General features: G+C 41.6%; 1 protein-coding gene across 4 annotated transcripts in view; it reads left to right on the top strand.

Moving 5' to 3' along the window:
• pdzd2 (PDZ domain containing 2) overlaps positions 1 to 25,169 on the top strand; it is a 167,252-nt gene that overhangs the window by 39,018 nt on the left and 103,065 nt on the right. For 3 of the 4 annotated variants that reach the window (XM_032578877.1, XM_032578875.1, XM_032578874.1), the window contains 7 exons: positions 2,528 to 2,979; positions 5,151 to 5,595; positions 12,166 to 12,311; positions 13,269 to 13,401; positions 20,914 to 21,069; positions 21,677 to 21,776; positions 24,961 to 25,109. In XM_032578877.1, coding sequence (XP_032434768.1) covers positions 2,528 to 2,979; positions 5,151 to 5,595; positions 12,166 to 12,311; positions 13,269 to 13,401; positions 20,914 to 21,069; positions 21,677 to 21,776; positions 24,961 to 25,109 — 1,581 coding nt within the window. Of the gene's footprint in view, positions 1 to 2,527; positions 2,980 to 5,150; positions 5,596 to 11,932; positions 12,046 to 12,165; positions 12,312 to 13,268; positions 13,402 to 20,913; positions 21,070 to 21,676; positions 21,777 to 24,960; positions 25,110 to 25,169 lie in introns of those variants that run through there. The other variant, XM_032578876.1, reaches the window with a different exon arrangement.

Here is a 25,169-nt window from a genome sequence, read left to right on the forward strand (position 1 = left end):
TCGAGGTAACCATGGCAACAATAAACAAACGGCAAAAGCGCCCGTTACAGGTTTCTCATTCCCTCTCCCTCTTTAGTAAAATGACACAGTATAAAAAAGCTAGCTAAACTAAGAAAATAATCAGAGTAGTTAACTGAGCCAATTTAGTTACAAAAGAAATATTTCTTGGTTGTTTAGAAGTTTGTTTCACCACGGAAATGCACAGTACTGGCCATAAAGTCAAGAAATTCTGCTCGTAAATTTACGATATTATTATCTTTAATTCTTACCTGTGAAAGGTAAAGGCAGTGGGTGCACTTTGTACTGTAAAATGGTAGAAACTAGTCCACGCAGCACCTTCTCTCCACTGCCACTTTCACGATAACGGCAACGCATCCCTGCTGTAGTTTAGAAAATTAAGCTGTAACAATAATAGCTTTCTTTCTAAGTTAACCAGAAGAAAAGTTATACAAGGATCTGAAATGATATTCAATTTAATAATAAAGAGGTAGGCTCACAAACACAATTATAAAAACGTCTGTGCTCCAGTTTTTAATTTATGTATTCATCTTCAGTCAATTTAATAGATGAACTCTGACCTTTCCAAGCCATTTATAGCTCTTGTGTCCATGTTAGCAACGGGATTTGACACCTTCGTTCGTCACACACAGAAGCACATCTACCATTTGTTGAGACTGGGATGATATTAAATTTATTTTCCGGTTTGTCTGCAAAGCTACTTTAAACATCAAAGACAGTGCAGCTGCCTGCAGTGGTCAGTCTATCCGCTCACCTGTATAAATACTCCCGCCGTTTGCTCTGAATCTTGGCTCTTTGTGGGAATTTTCTGTTTGTCTGCCTCTTCCATCATCATCCACTAGAGGGTGCCAAGAGGCTGCACTTTCCACTTTTCCTGCTGTCTGGATCCAGCGCACCTATGATCAATTACATCATCATCTAGAAGTATATGAGGAGCGGGCTGCCAGCACTTTAGTGCATGAGTGCTTGCCAGTTATGGTACTCTGTGACCCTCCAAGCAAGCTCTCTGAGTAATTTCTAAGAAAACTTCAAGTAACACTTTTCTGTTGCCTCCTGCCCAGGTGTTTTCCTGTGACGCCTCGGCTCAACCCCTGTGTAGCCCGAGTTCCCGACTTTCTGGTTTTCCCCTAGTGACGCCATGGATGTTATCCACTGGTTGCCCAAGTCCCTCTCCACCTCCATTGAAGGATCTACTGGTTTTACAGCTGGCAGACTGATTGCTCCTCACCTCCTCTCAAGAACTTACCTGTCCGCCCTCCTCCACAAGCCTCTTCCATTCACCTTCAAACAACACTCCATCTGGACTAAACACTGGTACCTGGGTCACCTCAAGAACCCCTGCAGGCACTCCCCCCTGGCGGAAATTCGTCATCACTCAAGATCAATCCATTTTCCTCTGAAGTTCCACTTATCCGACTCACCTCGAACTCACAATCACTCTCCCACTATCTTTGTAGTGCAGATGACCCTGGCTTCCATCTTCAGGACAAGAACCATACAATCTCATTTCTTCATTGTTAAAATAAACTTAATTTATCTGATTTTCTGTTCTCCTGAGTGTGTTTTGTATGTGGGCAAAGAGATTTGAACCCAACATGACAAGAATGCAAGTGTATTTATGTGATTGTAATTAAATTTAGGCATTGAGGACTTAACTATAATTTTATTCAAACTAAACTGTACACAATTTCTAAATTTCTGCACTAATCATAGCTGATGAAACACCAGTTGTCACCTTCAAACCAGATTCCCCATGGAGAATAGATATACTGAGTTGTTTGGCCAACTCAGATGTACAGAATTACTAGTACAAAGACAATACAAAAGAGGTACCAAAGAAAGTACAAAATGGCTCTTTGAAATCAGCCATGTTTCTCTTTTGAATCAGAGCATCTAATCTGTTATAGTGCTAGAAATGTGCTGTGAGGTTTGTTCACAATCAGTGAACCAGTGTTAAAAAAGATGAATAGAATAATGAGGAGGAATCCATTAAAATTCTTCTTTGCATCAACTGAAGAATGGACACATTCTTAAGGTTTGCGTAATAGCCTTCCTAAAGCCCTTTTCTCTGTTTGAAATTTGCAATATCTAGAAGGCAGTTCTATTAGAGGAAGTCCACCAGATTAAAGGAATTTTATTGATTCAACCAAAGCAAGTGGTCAAATATCAAGCCAGAAATATACCAGAAGCTTGCTTGTTAAAAGGCTTGTGGAAGATGAGCAACTCAATAGAAGACATTTAAATAGGTATTATTCATGGCATCTACATATATTTGAACATTTATCATTTTCAGCATTGTTAGATCAGAGAAAATCAATTATTTATTAAATTGGTTATCCAGTTTGTTGGCTATAATTAATTTAAAGTGTTTGTTTTAGAATTATGTTATTCTGTTAATTCTGAGAAGTCCATAATCATATGAGTTTATGTAAACTTCTGTTGGGACTGATACTGTCTGTCTTTCTAAAATTGACTGAGTATACAAATTTGTTTTTTTTATCTCCTCCAGGATGAAGAGTACCACAATGGAGAAGACAGTTTTTGTGGCAGTATTCAGTTGGATGATCTGCCCTTGTGTCTGGCTGCAGCTCAGAAATTGGTGGAGTATATTAAGTTCAATTTCATGGAGAGTGACACAGCTCTCTCTGCTACAAGCTCCTATTGTAGGAAGGGACTTGATGTCGAAGTTCATGCTGTTTCCTTCAGAAAAAGTGAGGACGATGCTGTTGAATTTGGCCTGAGGTTTGGGAACATCCCTATTTTTGGGGATCCTGATATCAGAAAAAAAGGCTCTTCAAGGAAAAAGAGAGAGGAGGGCCCCATCGTCGACGTGGGCTGCATCTGGGTAACAGAGGTGAAAAAGAAAAGCCCAGCAGCTTGTTGTAGGTGTATCAAACTCAGAGATGAATTGCTGTCAGTAAATGGACAACTGATGGTGGGAGTTAATGTCAGTGGAGCCAGGTAAGATGACATTAGTAATACGCTGTTACTACCATGTTTGACTCTGCATTCTCTTCATGTCTCCTTGCTGTTTTTTTCCCCTCCTTAGACTTATGGTTTTTTGTTCTGCTCTAGCTCCTTGTGATTTTTGTTCATCATTTTTATTAAACGTCGTTCATTTACAAGCTCCCTCTTCCATTCTGCATTTGAGTCCACAATAAACCTACAACACAACATGGCGACAAGAGAATATAGACACATATGCAGCTACATTGACAAAGGGAGAAAGATGAAAATGAAACTAAGACCAATCACACAATAGTTTCACATGTAGAGGGGTACAAAAAGTTCAGGGGTGTTTGTGAAAAGAAGGGACTGACAACATGAGGCTGAGAACAAAATTATGTGGTTTTCATCATACAACTGCAACATTAAAAACTGATTTCAACAGTAAGACGCTATCTCTTATGGGATATAAGAGTTCTTTAACAGTTAAGAGATCTGACAATGTTTATTTTTTGCGGTGAATCATCAATAAATAATAAATGCTATAAATATACAGTATGAATGAGGATGACTGATTTCATTGTAAAGCATCTTTAAGTGTCTTGAAAAGAACTGTATAAGTATGATTTCAATTACTTTATTGTCATAGAATCAATATATTAGGGGTTCTGGTTCAAACCTCAGAAGCCATATTTGTTTTGTGAAGCCTGCATATGTCTGTGTCCATGGGAATAGATGCTTTACTTTTTCAAGGTCTTCTGCACATACAAATCAGTATGAGCTGGGCTCGTTGGTAGGCCAGGGCACATATACCTGCTGAGATGCGCACACCTCAAATTGTACCCAGTCATGGTTATGCTGGAGACTGTAAGAAGTACTACATTTTTGCAGTTTTTGTGCCTTCTCTTTGTATTTTGAAGTCAGATTTTCCAAAATTTAAGTCGAAAACACAACATGAGCCCCCACTAAAATCGGAGTTTCGAATGAGAAAGTCAAAGCTTTTTTTTAGCACTGTTTATCATTAAACCAGCTGCACTGGTACTTGTAAAATATCTAAAGTATATGTAAACATGTTTCTTTATGTCTGAATGCATAATGAGGAGTAAATTAATGGTAAATTAATGTGTCATCTGCTTGTATTGTTAACCCCCAAGCAAATTTCAAATTTAGCTGTTTTCAAACTAGCAACTAGAAATACTTTCAGTTTAGTTGTGACTTCATTCCCGGCTCAGAGCTCTACTTCTACGACAAACTGAACACGACATTTAAATTTAAATAAGGCTTCTATAAGAGGAAAAAATAAAATAAAATACAATCACATTATAGAACGTTGGTGTGTCTGACTCAAAGATCTGAGAATACACAGATTTTGGATTTCCTCTCAGAACCTTCTCAGGATAATTTTTAAATTATTGTGCAAGATTATTTGCCCATTGGTGTGTAGTTCTCTGTATAGAAAGCCCATTTAATTGCATCCTTTCATGCAGCTGTCAAAGTCATTAAACACTGAAGGCAAAACTGAAACTGGTGCAAATAATCAGCCATATGTATAGGGCCATATCTTGATTGTCAAAAGCTCAAGGACACATCCTGGTAGGCTGTGTACTTGACATTATAATGACATTATAGTTGAACAATAGCAAATAACACACTGGAAAATCTATTACTATACTCCTGTGTCTCCACTCCAGTGTCTAACAACACTTTCACACTGAAATGAAGCTGTTAAAATTTTTTGCAATGCTGCCCAGTTTTTGCAGATTGTGAAGTGGTCGCAATCCAATGTGAAGGGTGCCTGTCTGAGAGAGTTAGACAGACAGAGGCACCACAGCAATAGTTAATTGCAAATGGGGGGGATATAGTGATTATTAACAGAAGAGTATTTGGCGTAGTCGTCACTGATGTTTCTGTATCCTGAGCATTTTTGTCCATTATATCTACCAAGTGAGTTTGAGAATATTTAATCTAGAAACTAGATTAAATATGTTGGCAGCTGCTGGTGGTGCTGCATGCTCACTTTAGTTAGTTGTTTACAGGGAATTTTGCAGGAGTTTGTCAATTTTTTCTTGAATGGACAATAAAACTTTACTTGAAAATGAATGGCTTTTTTAATATGTAATGTGTTTGGTGAAAACAGAACAGAATAATTTTGTAGATACTAAGTCTGTTTCTTTTTTTTTTTACAGCTACCTGGTTGATCAGTGCTGGAATGGCGGTTGCATTTATTTGATCCTTTTGCGTCGCATCAAGCGAAAGGCCCCTCTCCCTCCTTGTGTCAAGGGAAGTTTCACTATTCCTAACAAGATGGATCACTGTCAAACCCAGCAGGACATAAGTGATTTTGAAGTGGTGAACTGCAAACGTACACGCAAATTTGGGGTGATATCACGATCATCTAACCAAGGCTACAACGAAAGTACTGGATCACAGATCCAAACCAGAAATCGGTACTCCCTTCTTAATACTGATGTAGAAGTCAGTTCTTCACTAGAAGAGTGCAGTCCAGACTTGTCTCCTCAGACTAAAACTATTCATTCATACAATGGATCTGCTGGAACTCTGCCGGGGAGAAGTCACAGTCAGATGTTGGAATGCAAAATGCAATCCTTCACTAGTGAAGCTACTACCCAGGTGAGACTCTCCTGACACACTGCGCTTAAGTTTAACCACACAAGGGATGACACTAATGTCTCCCTCATTATACAGATGAAAAGAGACTAAATTAAAATATTTCAGCAAGTTTAACAGCATCCAGATTATTATATGTCATTTAGACAGAACATTCTGTGCCGTAAAATTACTTTCCACCAAGGTGTCCACCATGATCCTCACCTGCAATGTGTGGTGTGGAGTTTTTGTGTGTGGATTTTATAATCCTGTTTCCTCCCACAAATATGTTTTATCAACTAACCTTTTGAATTGTCTATGGTGTGAGAGTGTGAGTACATGGCTGTTTGTCTCATGTGTGGCTCTGTTGGCCCAGTGATTGACTGGAAACTTGTTTAAGGTGTACTAGGGTTGTCACAATAATAACATTTAAATTCAATGCTGATAGCATAATCAATGGTCCATAGCATTTTTGATACAAAATTTTTATTTTCTTAGTGAAAAACCAGTAAGAAAGCAAGTCAGAAGTCATTTTCATATTATAAAATAAATTAAGTGGAAAAAAAACTGTGTTAACATTAAAAAAGTTTAATGTTTTTAAACTTTTAAAGTTTATACATTGAAATCAGTTGACAAAAATAACTGAATTAATTTTTTTTACAAGATAAACAAGTACAGTATTTGCTCCATTCAAATGTACAGTATATTGCCAAAAGCATTCACTCACCTGCCTTGAGTCAGATATGAGTTAACTGACATCCCATTCCTAATCTATAGGGTTCAATAAGGCATTGGTCCACCCTTTGCAGCTAGAACAGCTCCAACTCTTCTGGGAAGGATGTCAGCAAGGTTTAGGAGTGTGTTTATGTGGATTTTAGACCATTCTTTGTCATGAAACGGTGCGGTGTAGGTGATGGTGAGGCAGATGCAGCGGACCCAGGTAAGATGATTATGGTGATTTAATGGCGAAAACACAGTCCAAACAACAGGCAGGAACGCACATTAGACGCGACACTGAATTGACAAGCAACATTGACAAGGACCCGACGAGGAACAAGGAACACAGGTGGAGTTAAATACACAGCGGGTAATCACAGAACAAGACACACCTGGGAACAATCAAGGGGAGGACAGGACAACGAAGAGACTCAAGGACAAAGAAAACTCTAAATAAACACAGAAAAACACGGAACATGACAATACCCCCCCCCTCAAGGGCGGCTACCAGACGCCCAAAAAACAAAAAACACAACAAGGGTGGGCGGAGGGGCGCCGGACGGGGGGCCAGAGTCCAGGAACAACAAAAACTACCCAAAGGAGTGGGCGGAAACACAGGGAACACTCAGAGTCCAAAACAACAAAAAACAACCCAACGGAGTGGGATGGAGGCACAGGAAGGGCCAAGAGTCCAAAAACAACAAAAAACTACCCACAGGGTGGGCGGAGGCAAAGGAGGCGGGAACCACGAAGGTGGTCCGGCGGTCGTCCGCGGCACTGGAGGCGGGAACCACGAAGGTGGTCCGACGGTCGTCTGTGGCACTGGAGGCGAGAACCATGGAGGTGGTCCGGCGGTCGTCTGCGGCGCTGGAGGTGGCGATGAGGAGTCCCGGGGGCCGCCCACAGACGGCGACGACGAGCACCCAGAGGCAGGGTCTCGGGAGGAGCACCGAGAGTCGGGGTCTCGGGTGGAGCACAGAGGGTCTCGGTCGGAACGCAGAGGGTCTCGGGAGTCGGGGTCTCGGGAGGAACGCAGAGGGTCTCGGTCTCGGGAGGAACGCAGAGGGTCTCGGTCTCGGGAGGAACAGAGAGAGTCGGGGTCTCGGGAGGAACAGAGAGAGTCGGGGTCTCGGGAGGAACAGAGAGAGTCGAGGTCGGAACGCAGAGGGTCTCGGGAGGAACGCAGAGGGTCTGAAGTGGTCCGGAGCGGACCCTTGGAGCTGGCGGCGGAGGCGAGCCGGAGCGATGCCTCGGGGCCGGCTGCGGAGGGATGCCGGAGCGAAGCCTCGGGGCCGGCTGCGGAGGTGAGCCGGAGCGAACCCTTGGAACCGGCGGCGGAGGTGAGCCGGAGCGAAGCCTCGGGGCCGGCGGCGGAGGTGAGCTGGAGTGAAGCCTCGGGACCGGCGGCGGAGGAATGCTGGAGCGAAGCCTCGGAACCGGCGGCGGAGGAATGCCGGAGCGAAGCCTCAGAACCGGTTGCGGCTCCGGAAAGCGACGAGGGGCCTCGTCCACCGGCGGCTCAGGTCGCTGTCTCCCCGGGCGGAGGTAACGGCGGGGGGCTGAATCCAGGGGGTGCTAACACCAATCTCGTTCCCCGGAAAAGCTCCCGCTGCAGGTCGGCCAGAGCTTCCGCCAGTGCCCTCTCCTCCCCGCTGGGTCTCCGCCTCGGTCCGCTCTGCCTCTTTTGAGGGATCATTTTTAATCCAGCTGGATCCGTATAAGCTGCCTCACCGATCGGTTTGGTCGGGTCCTACTGTCATGAAACGGTGCGGTGTAGGTGATGGTGAGGCAGACGCAGCGGACCCAGGTAAGATGATTATGGTGATTTAATGGCGAAAACACAGTCCAAACAACAGGCAGGAACAAACATTAGACGCAACACTGAATTGACAAGCAACATTGACAAGGACCCGACGAGGAACAAGGAACACAGGTGGAGTTAAATACACAGCGGGTAATCACAGAACAAGACACACCTGGGAACAATCAAGGGGAGGACAGCACAACGAAGAAACTCAAGGACACAGAAAACTCTAAATAAACACAGAAAAACACAGAACATGACATTCTTCCAGAATCGCATTTGTAAGATCACTTACTGATATTGGATGAGAAGGCCTGGCTCTCAGTCTCCACTCTAATTCATCCCAAAGGTATTCTATCGGGTTGAGGTCAGGAATCTGTAAAGGCCAGTCAAGTTCATCCACACCAGACTCTGCCATCCATGTCTTTATGGACCTTGCTTTGTGCTCTGGTGCACAGTCATGTTGGAAGAGGAAGGGGCCAGATCCAAACTGTTCCCACAAAGTTGGGAGCATGGAATTGTCCAAAATGTCTTGGTATGCTGAAGCACTCAGAGTTCCTTTCACTGGACCTAAGGGGCCAAGCTCAGCTCCTGAAAAACAACCCCACACCATCATCCCCCCCTCAATCAACATTACACTTGGCACAATGCAGTCAGACAAATACCGTTCTCCTGGCAACCACCAAACCCAGACTCATCCATCAGATTGCCAGATGTAGAAGAGTGATCCGCCACTTTAGAGAATGTACCTCCACTGTTGTAGAGTCCAGTGGTGACATGCTTTAAATCACTGCCTGCGACGCTTTGCGTTGCACTTGGTGATGTATGGCTTGGATACAGCTGCTCCACCTTGGAAACCCATTTCATGAAGCTCTCTGTGCACTGTTCTTGAGCTAATCTGAAGGCTACATGAAGTTTGGAGCTCTGTAGTTATTGACTTTGCAGAAAGTTGGCAACTTCTTTGCACTATGTGCTTCAGCATCCACTGACCCCACTCCGTCAGTTTACCTGGTCTACCACTTTGTGGCTGAACTGTTGTTCCCAAACACTTCAATTTTCTTAACAATATATACAGTATATACTGTATATACAGTACAGACCAAAAGTTTGGACACACCTTTCTAATTCAATGGGTTTTCTTTATTTTCATGACTATTTATAAGGCAAGAAATCCCACTTATTAACCTGACAGGGCACATCTATGAAGTGAAAACCATTTCAGGTGACTACCTCTTGAAGCTCATCAAGAAAATGCAGAGTGTGTGCAAAGCAGTAATCACAGTAAAAGGTTGCTACTTTGAAGAAACTAGAATATAAGGGGTATTTTCAGTTGTTTTACACTTTTTTTCAGTTGTTTTACACTTTTTTGTGGAAACAGTGCATGTTTCCACATGTGTTATTCATAGTTTTGATGCCTTCAGTGTGAATCTATAATGTCAATAGTCATGAAAATAAAGGAAACTCATTGAATAAAAAGGTGTGTCCAACCTTTTGGTCTGTACTGTAGATAAAACGATAATTCTTCTAAATAGAAGCATTATAGAATATAATCAACTGGTTTAACATGTCCCCTGCCCCAGTGAAAGGGACAGGCAAAGTGTGACAGCAGTAACAGAAACACGTAATTACCAAGTCACGTTATTGTTTGGATTTTAATCTGTATGTTTTGCATCCAGTGAAAACAAAGATGTTAACAAATAAACTGGAATATGCTGACAATTTAGTAATATTTCCGTAGTTGTGGTCTTGAAATAAAATCCTGAGTTCTCAATGTCCTAGACCGAGACAAGACTGAGACCAAATGCAGTTGAGTCTGAGACGAGACAGGGATTATTAAAAAGTGGTCTTGAGACCAAGACCTGTGTTGAGTAGTACAACACCACCCCCTGATGTATCGCAGCTCCAAGATCATATTCTTCCAGGATTTCTCGACAGACACCATATGCAAGCAGAAAGGATTCCATGTGGTAAAGCAACGGTTGTGGGAGGAAGGCATCCAGTACTCCCTTATTTACCTGGCCAGATTGAGGATTGTGCATGATGGGGAAGCAAAGATTTTTATTTTGCCGGATAAAGTAATGGAGTTCATGGACAATTTGGGCTAAAATAACACCAGCGGAAGATTATGGCGGCAGATGCTTCGGTGTCAGGGGTTTGATCTGTCAGCATGTTCTGATTCTTTTTGTTCCCCTGCACCATTAAACATAAAAATTAAGGCAATGCCCTAACGGTAAACAATGCTCAACGATGGCCACTGTCCAAGGAGCAACAATCAACAAGTACCCAAGCACAAGGCACACACCGTGACTGTTCTCACTCTATCTCCTGCTGCATGTAGCCAGGTAGCACAGTGCTAATGTCTGCCACCATGTCAGGTGACGAAAATGATCAAAGAGCAATGAACATACTAAGCGTGCTCTTCCATTCATGTGTGGAAGAAGAATGGAAGGCCTATTGTGTAGGCCTACACAATAAAGTCAGTTGTGAGAGCTGATTTCAGTGTAAAGCATGTTCTAACATTTATCAATGTATATTTATTTATACATTAATAAATAAATATCAATGTATACAATTAAATAAAATAATAGCTACTGCAGTGTACGCAGAGCATTACATGAACAAAGAATGGCTCTCAGTGAGGCTCCAGTCCTATGTTTATAGTAAAGAGCTGTCCAGAAGAATCGGATCTTTGTGAATGTCACATCACCATATTGCAGACTTTAGTCACAATGTTGTCCCATATACATGACACGTCAGTCAACACCTCCGCACAATAATTCAGCGCAGTGACAGCTTTTTTCATACAATTTGTCCCTATACAGCTAGCTTAGCTAAAATCAGAGCTTACCTTTTTTGAACTTCTTTTCAAAGTTAGACATAGTACCGTCTGTGGAAGCGAAGTGCTGCTGAATTTACATGTCACCATATCTTATGATTTATGTGGCGAGATTCTATTACTGATGATTAGACAGTAATAATAATAATTTTGATAACTGTTATCAAAATAATTATTATTTGCACCACATGTGGAAATAATAATTATTTGCACATGTGCAAATAATAATTTGTAGTGGTTTTTATAGAGAAAACCACGGCACATGTCTTGGAGTACCGCGTGTGAGTGAAAGGGGGAGGCAATGTGTGACAGTGGTAAAGACACGTAATTAGTAAGTCATGTTATTACTTTGATTTTAATCGGTATGTTTTGCATCCAGTGAAAACAAAGATGTTAAGATGTAAACTGGACAATTCGCTGGCAGTTTAGTGACATTTCCGAAGTTGTGGTCTTGACATGTCTTGAAATAAAATCCCGAGGCCTCAACGCCCGAGACCGAGACAAGACAGAGACCAAATGCGGTCGAGTCCGAGACGAGACCGAGACCATCAAAAAGTGGTTTCGAGACCAAGACCGGTCTGGAGTACTACAACACTGTTATTGACGCATAGTCAAATTCGCTAAACAAAGGTTGTTTGAACACAGGGATAAACCAGGTAGATACCTTTCCTATCATACAAAAACACTGAAGTCCTCCCAAGCAATTGTTTCAATTTCTGACTGGAGGGATCCTGTTCTACAGACCAAAGAAAATTAATAAATAAATGCAGCTTTTATTTAATTCTACAAAAATCTGTACCAATCTGAGCAATGGGACAACTCTCAATCTTTAATGTAAACATTTTTCTCACAAATGAAGCTGCCCAATTTACCAAATGAAAAAAAAGAAAGATCTAAGTGCAGAAATATCGGAGAGAGAGGTGGAAAGAGCCATCACATCCACCACGGAGGGAACGCACTGGGCCCCGATGGGTTCGCTTCGGAATTCTACAAAGCATTTATGGATCTGCTGTCAAAGCCCTAAGAGGAAACAGGACAAAATCTGATATTTTATTCCTTAAAAATAAAATGATAAACAAAAAGTTTTGGAGACAACATGTCTGCTAAGCTCTTTACTGTGAGTAAAATTCTGAAGAATACAATTAAACTGTTCATTTTGAATTATGTTTTATTTATATCAATAGTTGTCTCTCCCTCTTGTGTGATAGATTTCTTCTTGATTTTCTGTTTCCCCTAGCTGAGAGAGGGCAGTCACATCTGGAAGATGCATATGGTGAAAGGTCATGAGGGTCTTGGAATACAAATAACAGGGGGACGTGGCTCCAAGCGCTCTTCTCATGGAATTATTATCGCTCATATAGAGAAAGGGGGCGCTATTCACAGGTAACAGTAATTCCAATTAATTTGTAAATTGTTCCATGCACATGAAATATGAGTCTTCAAGACAAATTCTTGCTGATTAATGTTAAATATCCATCCATCCATTTTCTTACACCCTTGTCCCTAGCGGGGTCGGGAGGGGTGCTGGAGCCTATCTCCAGCGAACGTTTCGGGCGGGAGGCGGGGTACACCCTGGACAGGTCGCCAGTCTGTTGCAGGGCAACACAGAGACAGACAGGACAAACAACCATGCACACACACATTCACACCTAGGGAGAATTTAGAGAGACCAATTTACCTGGCAGTCATGCTTTTGAGACTGTGGGAGGAAGCGGAGTACCCGGAGAGAACCCACGCATGCACAGGGAGAACATGCAAACTCCATGCAGAAAGACCCTGGGCCGGGAATCGAACCCGATCTTGTACCAATCTTGCTGCAACAGTGCTACCTACTGTGCCACTGTGCAGCCCCAAACGTTAAATGTCAAATTTATAATTTATCATCCATGCCATAATTGTCTGGTTTACACTACCTATAACTGTACCAATATCATTTTCAGATATTTATATCTTCAAGTAAAAAATAATCAATATCCAACCTTTTTCAGAAAATATTTTGATTATTTACACTTTTAAATTAATTCAATTATTACTTCACAGTTGTACAATTGTACAATTTTTAAATACACATAAGCCATTGAAAAATGTGTTTAATGTTTGTAATTTTCATATGAGTTTAGTTATCACATACAAATATTTATTTAGCACATTTTTAAGTATCAAATTATGTGAAACTCTTTGTTTTAGCCTAACTTTTACTGAATAAATAATGCCACTGCATTTTATTCCTGGTGGGATTCATCTTTGGAGATTTAAAGATCAAATTGTTTCTATTAAGTAGTAAAAGTGAAATCCTCACTATTTTCATTCAAGTAAAATATGTGTTTGTGGGAGTTTCAGGGATGGACGTCTTCATGTTGGTGATGAATTACTGATGGTTAATGGTCAGTCTCTAGTGGGTCTCACACATCAAGAGGCTGTTTCCGTCCTTCGCTCCACTACTGGTCTTGTCCAATTGGTGGTATCAAGTCAGGTAAATGCATGTACTCATACAAACATAAATTAACACACACACTTTGCTTAGGTGACTGAGTGGGAATGACACACTCATTACACATCGAGTCATTAGCTTTCTATGTGAATTTCAACAATGATTCCAATTCCTTCTTTGAACACTGGAGCATGTTTCTCAAGTATCTGTTTCAGTCATTCCCCCACAGAAATTGCACTCAGGTCTGGTGCCAGTCTCATGAACTTTGCACACAAAACGACTCCTCACAGGATAATCTGACGTTGCATCGTGCGTTAGAAATTGCCACATCTATGGAACCAGAGGTCGCGTTAACGGAATATTTTCCGTATTTGACCGGTTATTTTTTTGAATGACCAGAGAATTTAAAGCCCGTCCATCATTTGACAGATTATAATTAACACCCCTGACTGGTACACATGGGCAGACATTTTAGACTTTACGCAAAGAGTTCATTGCAGAGGCAACTAAAATCAATTAATGAAAAAAATCCTTTCTGAACATCATCTCATGGACACTGAACTAAAAGCATCTTTCTGACTGGGAGCTGACAGCATGTTGAAGAGTTATGGATCGGACACTTTAGAGCGTCTGGTTAGGAAGCGCATTCCAAACTTTGGTTGAAATGGTTTAACACACCTGGATCAAATGATGGCTCATTAGAGGCCTTAGGAGAACACTGACCTCCTGAGAAGGTTGTTACTACCACCAGGGAGAGAACATGCAGGATGCTGGCCCTCGAGGACTGACTTTGGACACCCCTGATCTAGAGCATTTTTCTCAACTCTTCCAACCTTTTGTCCATCTGTGTGGCTGTTCTCTTCCATGGCCATAGTTGGTTGTTGGTCATCTTAGAAATCCAGCATTATAAGGGGTTCATCAAGAAAGGTTTCAACCAGAATGCCAACACACACTCCACAGGACAATGATGCATCTAACTGGAACTCTGGAGTCCATGTAGATGGCAACACTTCCCGATGAGACAGCTTCTGTTATGTTAAGTGGTTACAGGACAGCTGGAAGCCCAGGTTGGGGTTTATCAATTTTTCCCCAGACAATGCATTCACTCTCTGGTGATAGTGTGACATTGTCCTCCAGGAGCACAGAGTAGTAGTTCCCCTCACTTCCCCAATGACACAAGAGATTTGCTCTTTACAAACAAATACTTGGTGACCAGCAAAGACTTGTCATCTTGGCTGCCTGCATTGCATCAAGGCCTAGGAGCAGAGTGTCATGAATCCGGCCAACAAAGACCATCCAGTTGAACTTGTGTTTCCCAATTCCTAATGTCACCTCCAACTCAACTGAGTGCACCCACTAACGGAAACATTACGGAAAAATGTTTTGTTGAGCAGCATGGTATAAACTTCTTCTGAAATTATTGTGGCTTCTGCACCAGTGTCAACTGCTTTAACTGGTAGGCCATTGAAAGTGTCGTGAAAACTGGCATAGGGTTGTGAGATCTTTCTTTCCAGGTACACGCAGAAAACAGAGCATAAAGGCCTGAGAGAAATAAGTAATCTTGCAGTTTGATTTAAGTATAATTAAAGATAAATAAATATGTACAGTATGTGCACATATAAACACTGAATGATTTTCTGAAATGTATTTTTGTATCTTAATCTGTAATGATTATAAAAACATCATGATTATGATTGATAATTATGTATGTGATTTACAATCGTGGTTGATAATTAATAATGGATTATAGAAATGTGTTGATTCAAAAACATACTCAAAGTTATGATGAAGGTAAATGATAAAATGATTGTGTTAATGACTTATAATGAATTAACAGAAATATGATGATTTAAAAAGATGGAATTAATGTAATGGGTGAGGTCCTGTTCTCAGGCTGTGTCGCAATAGGCAAGCTGAGTGAAGCGGGGGAGCAGGAGAGTTTAAGGAAGTACAGATTGCAAAAGATGTCATCTGCCTCGCAAAAAGAGGAAGTTCACATGATGTTTAACGCTGTAAATCACGCAGGGGCTGATGGTTGGGAAAGGTTGGGACTTTCCATAGACTCATCGAACTTTCAAAAAGTCACGTACACCATCTCCCCCATACACAACAATGGGCTGAGATAGTATAAAAGATGGCAGAAAGAGGAACAAACTGTTCTTAGTCCGCGGCGCTGAAGACGAGTCAACAGGAGGACGCAGAGGAAAGACCAGCAGAGGACAGCACTTTGGAGCTACGGGGAAGTTGAGGCTTCGAGCCGCCAAGAAGGGACAAGATCCTTCAGCCCCCAGCCCTGGTTCCTGATTCTACCGCCGACTCTGCCTCAACCCAACGATCCCAAACCAACTGCAACAGACTTGGAAAAAAGACAAAGATCCCTGGAGGGATAAAGAATTGGGCGTTCGAAGGATAAGGACCAATTCTGCTTTGCTTCTATTCTAAAGAGGATTTTTCCACACAAAAACAAAGATTCTGACCAAGGAATTGAAGACTTCTGTTGCCAAGATCAACTGCCATCTGGGTATGAGTGAACTGCTCCCCAAAAGCCTCCCTCAGTTTATTAGTGACATAGGTCAGGGAAGGGAGTTAGGATAAAACGTTTGGTTTATGTTGATTTTATTATTTTAAATTAGTACTGTAATCTCCATTAATTAATCTGTATGTCACTTATCCCTGCTAAAGCTTGCTTAATAAATATATCTTTTTAAAATTCTGTAGAGGTTGGTGGACATTGAAATTAAATGAGTCATTGATTATTTTAGTTTCTCCGATTAAAGTAAAATTAGTGTACATGATTCTAGTAATGTGGTGGCTTCGGACTTTCCTTTAGTGAGTATAAAAATAACGACCCTGGGACTTGAATCTAAGTCACTAAATCTAATCTAGCCGTTTCCAAGTGCAGGTTATTTTAGAGAGGGGGCTACCGTTAACAGAAGTGGTTATTGGGACTATGCAGTTGTGAGGGCTACTCAGTTGACTGTTCCTTAACTGTAGAGGGTCGTAACTTCTGGATCGAAGGTAGTTAGAGCTAGACGAGCCTCTCTCGCCACCAGTTTAAACAGATTATCTCTCATAGACCTCATTTAGGGTAAGACTCAGGTCTTAGAGATATTCCGGACCTGTTAGACAGAGAACTGGTCAGTAGTCAGCTCAGAGGAGTTGTGAGGAGTGGGCGGGGCTGACTATTGTATAGTAACGAACAACAGTCATTTCAATTTGCAAGCTAGGGCCCTTTTTAGTTGTATGTCCGAGCTGTGGGGCGAGTTGTTGAGCCTCCCTACTTTTGACACCCCTGTGAGTTTCAGAAGTAAGCTCCCTGGAATTGGTTCTGCGTTGAATTGGATCTTGAACACTCCCTCATCATATGCCCTGCTTCACCACAACAGATGGGCTTGTTCATTTGGTTTGGGTTTGGTGACCGAGCTCGGGAATTTTGAGCAGGTAGCTGACGTGATGCCAGCCTGTCACTTTCTTGTTCTTGTTTTCTGTTGGCATAAACTGATGCAGCAGTTCCACAATCCTTTAACACAGACGTAAGGTTTTCTAACTTTAAATTTAGCTTCTCCACATTGTCCATAAGCATTTTAAACTGGTCCTCTGTTACATTCTTCGGGCTCTGGAGACTTCTGGAGGTGGGGCAAAAGTCGTCAGGAACATTTTCACCCTCATCAGCCCAGGAAATATGCTGGGCCTTCCCTGCTCTCTTTTCAGCCTCACGACCCAGAGTTGCTTTAAAATTGTGTTTGTGGGCTTCAGCGAGCTTTTGTGCCTCAGCCAATGATGGAGGTTCATAGTTCATTACTTCATAAGCTATCTTTATCAACCTTAGGTCCTTTCAGGAAGACAACAGTTGCAAGCTGATTCTGAAGTAATAAATCTGTTCCTGGATATGCCAAACTCACCAGACGTTGCACTTCCTCTACAAATTCTGTGGGTGATTCTTTGCACTGATGCAGTTCTCCCAGCTTCCTGCTAGTCATTATATTGCTTGGTTCCTAGAGATGAGTATGTATCAGCACAAGGGGCGCCTATTCCCTTTTTTTTTGTACTCCTGTATAGAGTAAGAACTCATCTTCCATGTTGTTTTTAGAGAGAAGAAACATCGGTGATGATTAGGTGCAGAGCGGTGCAACCTTTGTTACTTTTCTCATGTATGAGAAGATAATGTAAGTTCAGTACCATGGAGATCTGGCTATACATGGACGAAGTGAAAGTGTGGAATACTTCAACCGTGCGTCCTGCTGTTTCGGATTAGAGTGGCTAACCACCGCTGCTAACTCCTACTCCAACCTCTTACCGCACCGTCACAACTCGCACACACACGGAGGCATTACATAACAGTTTTTAACATATTTCCTCCAGATACAGTTGATATTTTGCAATGCTTAATGCAACTCGACAAAGGTGCGCTGATTAACAAATTCAGAAAGGCAAATATTAAACAAGTCTTGTTTATGCACTTTACCTAGCATGATATGCTAATAGGGATCGTGGCAGACAAGGTATGCGACTGTCATCATAGGTTGTGTAAGATTTCTTCTTTGTAATTTTTTGAAGATTACTTACCATTCACATTCTGCATCCCGTCACCGAAGAGAAGCAGCAAACCCTGTAGTTCAGGACAGTGTTCTGAGATAACAGGGAGTCAGAGTCATCCGAGTTAGTCAGCGCTAACCAATAGGAACGCATCTTACATCGCTCGTCTTTAGGCCCCACCCAGGATGTTCATGTGAGATTCGCAAGCAAAACTCGTTGAGTTCAACCAAAAAAGGGACTGTCAAACAAAAACTTAGGCTGTCAACCAAGAAATTCTGACAGGCGGTAAAAGTTTGCGCACTTCAAACAAATATTTGTGATTTTAATTTTTTTTTAATTGCTTTTTAAACAAACATATTTTGTTCTTTAAAAAAAATGATTACAATTAAAAAAATTTGGAAAACAGTTTAATTTTGTTTGATTGAGATAATTCTTTTGATTGAAACAAAACATTTTTTGCAAATCCAAAAGTTTTGACCTCAGTTTAATTTTTTTTTTTTTATTTGACATGATTTTTTTTTTGACTGAATAATTGTGGAACAAATTTACTCCACACTCATGTCTCAGAGTGCCTTAATCTAGTAAAAGGGGAAGGCCATGGGTGGCAGCGTTAACAAAAACACGTAATTGGAAAGTTGCGTTATTTTTGGGTTTTGGACGACGTAGCACCGATGTCACCCAATGCAGATGGAGGGCAGGAAGTAAATGCAAATCATTTATTTCTGTTGATCCAGCATCAAAATGCCTAAAGTCTGTGTCCTGTACGGTTGTTCCAACCATTCTAATAGAGAGAAAGATAAAGATTATTTTTGTGTTTCGAACATAGTTGGTCACAAGGGAGTTAATTAAAAAAAACTTACCAAAAAAAGAGGAGAAAAGTGGATCAACAATCTACGGCTAAAAGCAAGCATAGAAAACTAACAATGCCAGAGTTTGCAGCAACCACCTTCAAACAGGTAACAATCTGTTTGTCATAAGTTGGTGGTGTGAGGTGGTGAGGCAGACGCGATGGAACCAGATATAGCAGGAAAATGATATTTTAATGATGAAAATAGTCCAACATAATCCACAAAATCAGGCAGCACGACTGAGCGGAAGCCAGGGCTCAATGCTGGTAGCAACTGATAAAACGAATGGACAACAAGAAGGACTGAGCGCACATTAGACAAGGACCCGACGAGGAACAAGGAACACAGGTGGAGTTAAATACACAGAGGGTAATCAAGGAAACGAGACACACCAGGGAACAATCAAGGGGAGGACAGGATAACGAAGAGACTCAAGGACACAGAAACTCGAAATAAATACACAGAAAAACACAGATCATGACACTGTTATAATATAATGTTTATTCAGCAGGACTTTCATGCTAAAAAACAAAAGAAAAATAAAAGCTAAATAAATTAAATATAAACTACCGTGCAATACAGTCACAGTGAGCTATGACTTTTTCCCTACATGGTTCTTGTCTGGCCACGAACTATATTCAGTGGAAACCCCCATGTTCATGGCCAGACATGAACATGGCCATGAACATGGGCCATGTTCATGGCCATGTATTTAGGTACATTCTAAATGGTACATTTAGAATGTACCATTCTGTACATTCTAAATGTACAGAATGGTTGACCTACTGTACATTGGACATCCAGCCTCCTACAACGTCTCAACATTAACATACAACTCCAGCATGAACTTGGGTTTATAGGAGCTAAATAAATTATTTACCGGGAGAGTCAAGCTCATAGAAATAAAATGGGTTAGTTTGTTGTTAGCCATAGCATTGTCATCATAGACTAATTGCTTAAAATAGCACAACTCACTACTCACCCGACAGAAGCAAATCGACAGCCATTTATTGCTTCTTTGATAGTAAATGGTTGACCCATCCTGAAACTAAATTATTGTATTCTCCAGGCTTTTGAAAACTTTCTTCTGGCTCGTTGTATAATATGAGGTCTGCAGCACCAGATAGTTAGTTATGTGGAATGCTTCGATGCCGGGGAAATCCTCAAGATTATACGAGAAGTCTTTTTTACCAAGATAATACGGATCATATCCTAAATATATTCATATTTTTTTTAGATGCCTCATCTGTTTCAGTCTATTTATGGAATTAGCATACTCGTGATCAATTTTGCTGTGTTTTGAATCTGAGAAATCCACTTCCGGACCTCCATCTGAATTTCGGGACACGTGTCTGCAACCCAGCAATTGCCTGGATTTGAATCAGTATGTATTGCATCCTGTGAAAACAAGAATGTTTACAAATAAAGTGGACAATATACTGACAATTTAGTGACATTTCCACAGTTGTGGTCTTGACCGGTCTTGAAATAAAATCCCAAGTCCTCAACGACCAAGACAAAACCAAAACCAAATGCGGCCGATTCAGAGACGAGACCGAGACCATCAAAAAGTGGCCTCGAGACCGGTCTCAAGTACTACAACACTACTCCTCTGTCTTCCCATTGATGCAACACCATGAGAACCCAGCCAAAAGATCAATGCCGTTTTTTCTGGTGTTTTCTTATGTTTTATTCTTACTCACTAATAGATATGATTTTAAATGTGACTGAGTAACTTTACTCAAAATAAATTCAAGTAAAAGTAAAAGTTCACATTTTGTGACCAACCTAAGGTACAAAATAGACAAATTGTAATTACAGTAGTAGAAGTAAATGAAACTAATTACTTTCCACCCTCTATGCCAGAACCAAAATATATATTTTTTCCATATTGTGAAGTGCTTATATGTTCTGCATTATTCGTACAGGTAGCCTATAGTACAGTAAAAATATTTAGGTTTTTATTTGTTTTGGTTCACACAATGAGCTATTGACGATTTTTGTTATAGTCTGGCAAGAATTTAAAACTACTTTCACCCCTGGTTCTCCCAGAGCAGAACTTCAAATTTCACATTCATTAGAATCTTTATCATCTGTTTTTGTGTTCAAAATACAAAATGCACATGGATTTTTTTCTATGTAATATGCATGTTTTTCTGTGTGCCTGCAGGAGGAGTCAAAAGTGGATTTTGAACACTTTCCCTCCACAAGCCTTCCGGACCTCATCAGCACCTGCAGATCCTCTTCATCCCTGTTTCAGGCTGCACCCCCCAGCTTTTCCTATGGGACCTTCAGTAGCACCACTGGTCTTAACAATTCCTGCCTGGTAAACTCAGATTATTTGACATATGAGTGGACATTTATTGTCATAGTACTAAAATCACACAAATAACCTGCATTTCATTATTGTAAATGAGAATTTGTTTTTAATAAGTCTCCTGGTTAATCAAGGGTTTTAAAAAGCATTTCAATGTTGACTCTATGGAAAACTACTACCAACATTGGCTCAGAGTAATGGTGCTGAAGGCAGGTATGCAGTCGAACACTTTGAGGATAGTTTCCTTGAGAGAACTCCGAAAGGGGATCTAGAACATTTCTATACTTTCTAATAAAGTAGGATTATGAAAACTGCAGGGCATGTTATCCTGGACAGATCTTTCTCTGTCATATAATTTTATCTTTAATATTTTTAGTTGAAATAAAAACACTTGTGCAATGTTATTTTATGTAATTCTATTTTTATATTACGATTTACTGGATAACTGGAGCAGCATGTTTAGCTTTTGCCATTAGGATTAATGGCAAAAGCATCAGGATGGATATCCTGATGTATTCCTAGGCCAGAACATTATCAAAACATTTATTTGTTATTAAAATAAATTTAATATACATTGTTGTTGAACAATTTAGAGAAAAGCTGTGTGTTATTGCAGTTATCACCGCTGGAGAACCTAGAGGACTTCAATCAGGGGAAGGCATCAGAAACATGCCGCTGCAGTCCTACACCTATGAAGCTATCCTGCCAATCCCAAGGTAAATACATACTTTTCATCCATCTGTCTGTCTGTACGTCCATCCGTCCATCCATCCATCCATTCATCATAAGTGGAAGGCGGAACATAAGTTGTGTACATAAACAGTTTAGATCCAGGGTGCCCAAACTTTTTAAGACCAAGATCTACTTTTTCTCTCACCAGCTGGCTGAGATGTACCACATGACACAGATATAAACATTGTAAATTAAACTCTATTGACTTATTTTATTAATAATTATAAAGTGATAGAAAACCTAATGCACTTTCTTTCTCAGTGGGATTCTGACACTGGAAAGAGGTTGCTAGTTTCTCAGTCAGAGGCTGGTTGCAAAGCTGAAGCCACCAGGTGTCTGTCAGTTATAGTTGATCTGAAATTTGGTTTTAAGACCTCAGTATGAGAAATTGCAGACTGACAAGAGGAACCAAGGAGCACTGTTAAGTTAAAAGCACATCTTCTGAATTTGGGATAACAACAGTTTCCATCAAGCCAGATGTTGGACTAGATTTTATTTCAATGTTACTTATGATTGTTAGCTCCTCGTTTTCCAAAGAGTAGCTATGCAGATTTAAAAAGCTTGTCAGTTGGGAGAACGTGTCATCAACATCAATATTTCCACTAAATAAGAGACTAAAATAAAAACCAGCAAAGTGCCTTTCAGAAGTAAGTGCTTTCTGTGCTCAAGCAACATGCCAGAGAGCACCAAACTATCCATCCACCTTCTTCTGCTTATCTGGGGTTAGGTCGCAGGGGTAGCAGCCTAAGTAGGGAGGCCCAGACTTCCCTCTACCCAGCCACTTGTGCCAGCTCCTCCAGGGGAATCCCAAGGCGTTCCCAGGCCAGCCGAGAAACATAGTCCCTCTTTTCCGGGGTCTTTTCCTGGTGGGATGTGCCCAGATCACCTCACCACGGAGGCATCCTAACCAGATGTCTGTGCCACCTCAACTGGCTCCTCTCGATGTAAAGGAGTAGCGGCTCTACTCTGAGTCCCTTCCGGATGACCGAGCATCTCACCCTATCTCAAAGGGACAGCCTAGACACCCTACAGAGAAAACTCATTTCAGCCTCTGGTATCCGTGCCCTCATTCTTTCGGTCATGACCTTAAGCTCACGATCGACCGGTAAATTGAGAGCTTCGCTTTTTGACCCAGCTGTCTTTTCACCACAACAGACGGGTACAGCGCCTACTTCACTGCAGACATTGCGACAATCTGTCTGTTGATCTCCCGTTCCATTTCTCCCTCATTTGTGAACAAGAACCTGAGATACTTGAAGGAGTTGGGGGCACGACATCCTCCCTGACTCAGAGGAAGCACTCTACCCTTTTTTGGCTCAAGACCATGGCCTCTGATTTCGAGGCACTGATCTTCATCCCGGCCACTTCACACTTGACTGCGAACCTCTTCAGCAAAGCTGTAGATCACGACCTGATGAAGCCAGTAGCACAACATCATCCGCAAAAAGCAGAGATGCGATCCTAAAGCTACCAAAACGGATCCCCTCAACACCTTAGCTGCGCCTAAAAATTCTGTCCATGAAAGTGATGAACAGAATCGGTGACAAAGCCTTGGCAGAGTCCAACTCTCACTGGCAATGCAGACCAGACTCTGACTACGGTCATATCGGGACCTAACAGCCCGTATCAAATGGCCTGGTACCCTATATTCCCCACAGGGCTCCCTGAGGGACACGTTTGAACACTTTCTCCAAGTCTAGAAACACACATGGAATGTGGACTAGTTGGGCGAACTCCCACACACCCTCCAGGACCCTGCTGAGACCCATTGCAGAGGAGCACACCTCTGGTCCCCCTGCGTTTTTGCCTCAGCAACCACCTGAACCGCATGCCGCTTGGACTGCCGGTACCCATCAGTTGCTTCCAGTGTCCCATAGGCCAAAAAGGCCCGATGAGACTCCTTCATCAGCCTGGTATCATCCCTCACTGAAGGTGAGGGTTTGAGGGTTGCCACCGCGACAGGCCTCGACAACCTTGCTTCCTCAGGTGGCAGCAGTTGTCTGGAGTCAGTGGATGAGGATGATGAGCTGTTTGTGGAGAGCAGCATTAGTGACAGGTAAGTGACAGAGCAACCTCTATCTGTGGTCGACCCAAACACTCCTTACCTCATCAGCTGGATAGTGCTAGAGTCAGACAGGTTACTGAGTCTCTCACACAACATAAAACTTAAGATGTTAGAATGACAGCTCCAATAAGCCGCCCCAACATTGGAGGCGTGGAACATGGTCCACTCAGACTCAATGTCCCCCACCTCCCCTGGAATGTGTTCAAAGTTCTCCCGGAGATGGGAATTAAATCTCCGTCTCACAGGAGACTCTGCCAGACATTCTTAGCAGACCCTCACGATACGTTTGGACCTGCCAGATCTGACAGGCATCCTCCCCCACCACCGGGCCAACTCACCACCAGGTAGTGGTTGGTGGACAGTTACGCACCTCTCTTCACCCGAGTGTCCAAGACATGTGGCCGCAGATCTGATGAAATGACGACAAAGTCGATCATCAAACTGCGGCCTGAGGTGTCCTGGTGCCAAGTGCACATATGGACATCCATATGCTTCAACATGGTGTTTGTTATGGACAATCCATGACGAGCACATAAGTCCAGCAACATATATATTTTTTTAATATTAGGCAATTCACATAATTATCGTGGAGGAAGCCACTTGCTTGTTAAATACTTCATAAAATATATTTCTTCTATTTGATGTTTATTGTCAATGACAAATACTCGCCAATGAACGAGGTAATTAGTCCAATTCTGTCAATTATTGAACGTTCAGAAATTACAGTGTTTGCAGTGCACCACAACAAAGGTAAGCAAAGGTAAAACAACCCTGAATAGGTGATCACCTCAAAACCACTCCTATCTTTTTACTCTCTCACTCTTTGTCACTTAAGCACATCCATTGCCATGGCGATTGACGTATTGAGCACCCCTGCTTTAGATCTATGAGAAGGGTCTCAATGCCCTATCACATTTCTTATGTTACTTTTTTTGGACACTTAAAACATTTGAAAAAGAAAAACATCTCAATCAGTACAGAGTGACTCCAACATGTTGCCACCCTGAATGATGCAATTCTAGAATATTATAATTATTATATTTAATTATGTTGAGTTTGATTATTTCTGTACAAAATACAAAATTGTATTTATTCTTCCTCAGGTGCCAGCAGTTGTCTGGAATCAGTGGGCGAGGATGATGAGCTGTTTGTGGAGAGCATCATCAGCGGCAGTGAAGTGGCAGAGAAACCTCTATCTGGTCGACGCAAACACTCCTTACCTCATCAGCTGGATAGTGCTAGAGTCAGACAGGTTACTGAGTCTCTCACACAATATAAAACTTCAGATGTTAGGATGAACATACATGGTGTA

This window comes from Xiphophorus hellerii, chromosome 12, assembly GCF_003331165.1.
Source record: "Xiphophorus hellerii strain 12219 chromosome 12, Xiphophorus_hellerii-4.1, whole genome shotgun sequence".
NCBI classification, from domain to species: Eukaryota; Metazoa; Chordata; class Actinopteri; order Cyprinodontiformes; family Poeciliidae; genus Xiphophorus; species Xiphophorus hellerii.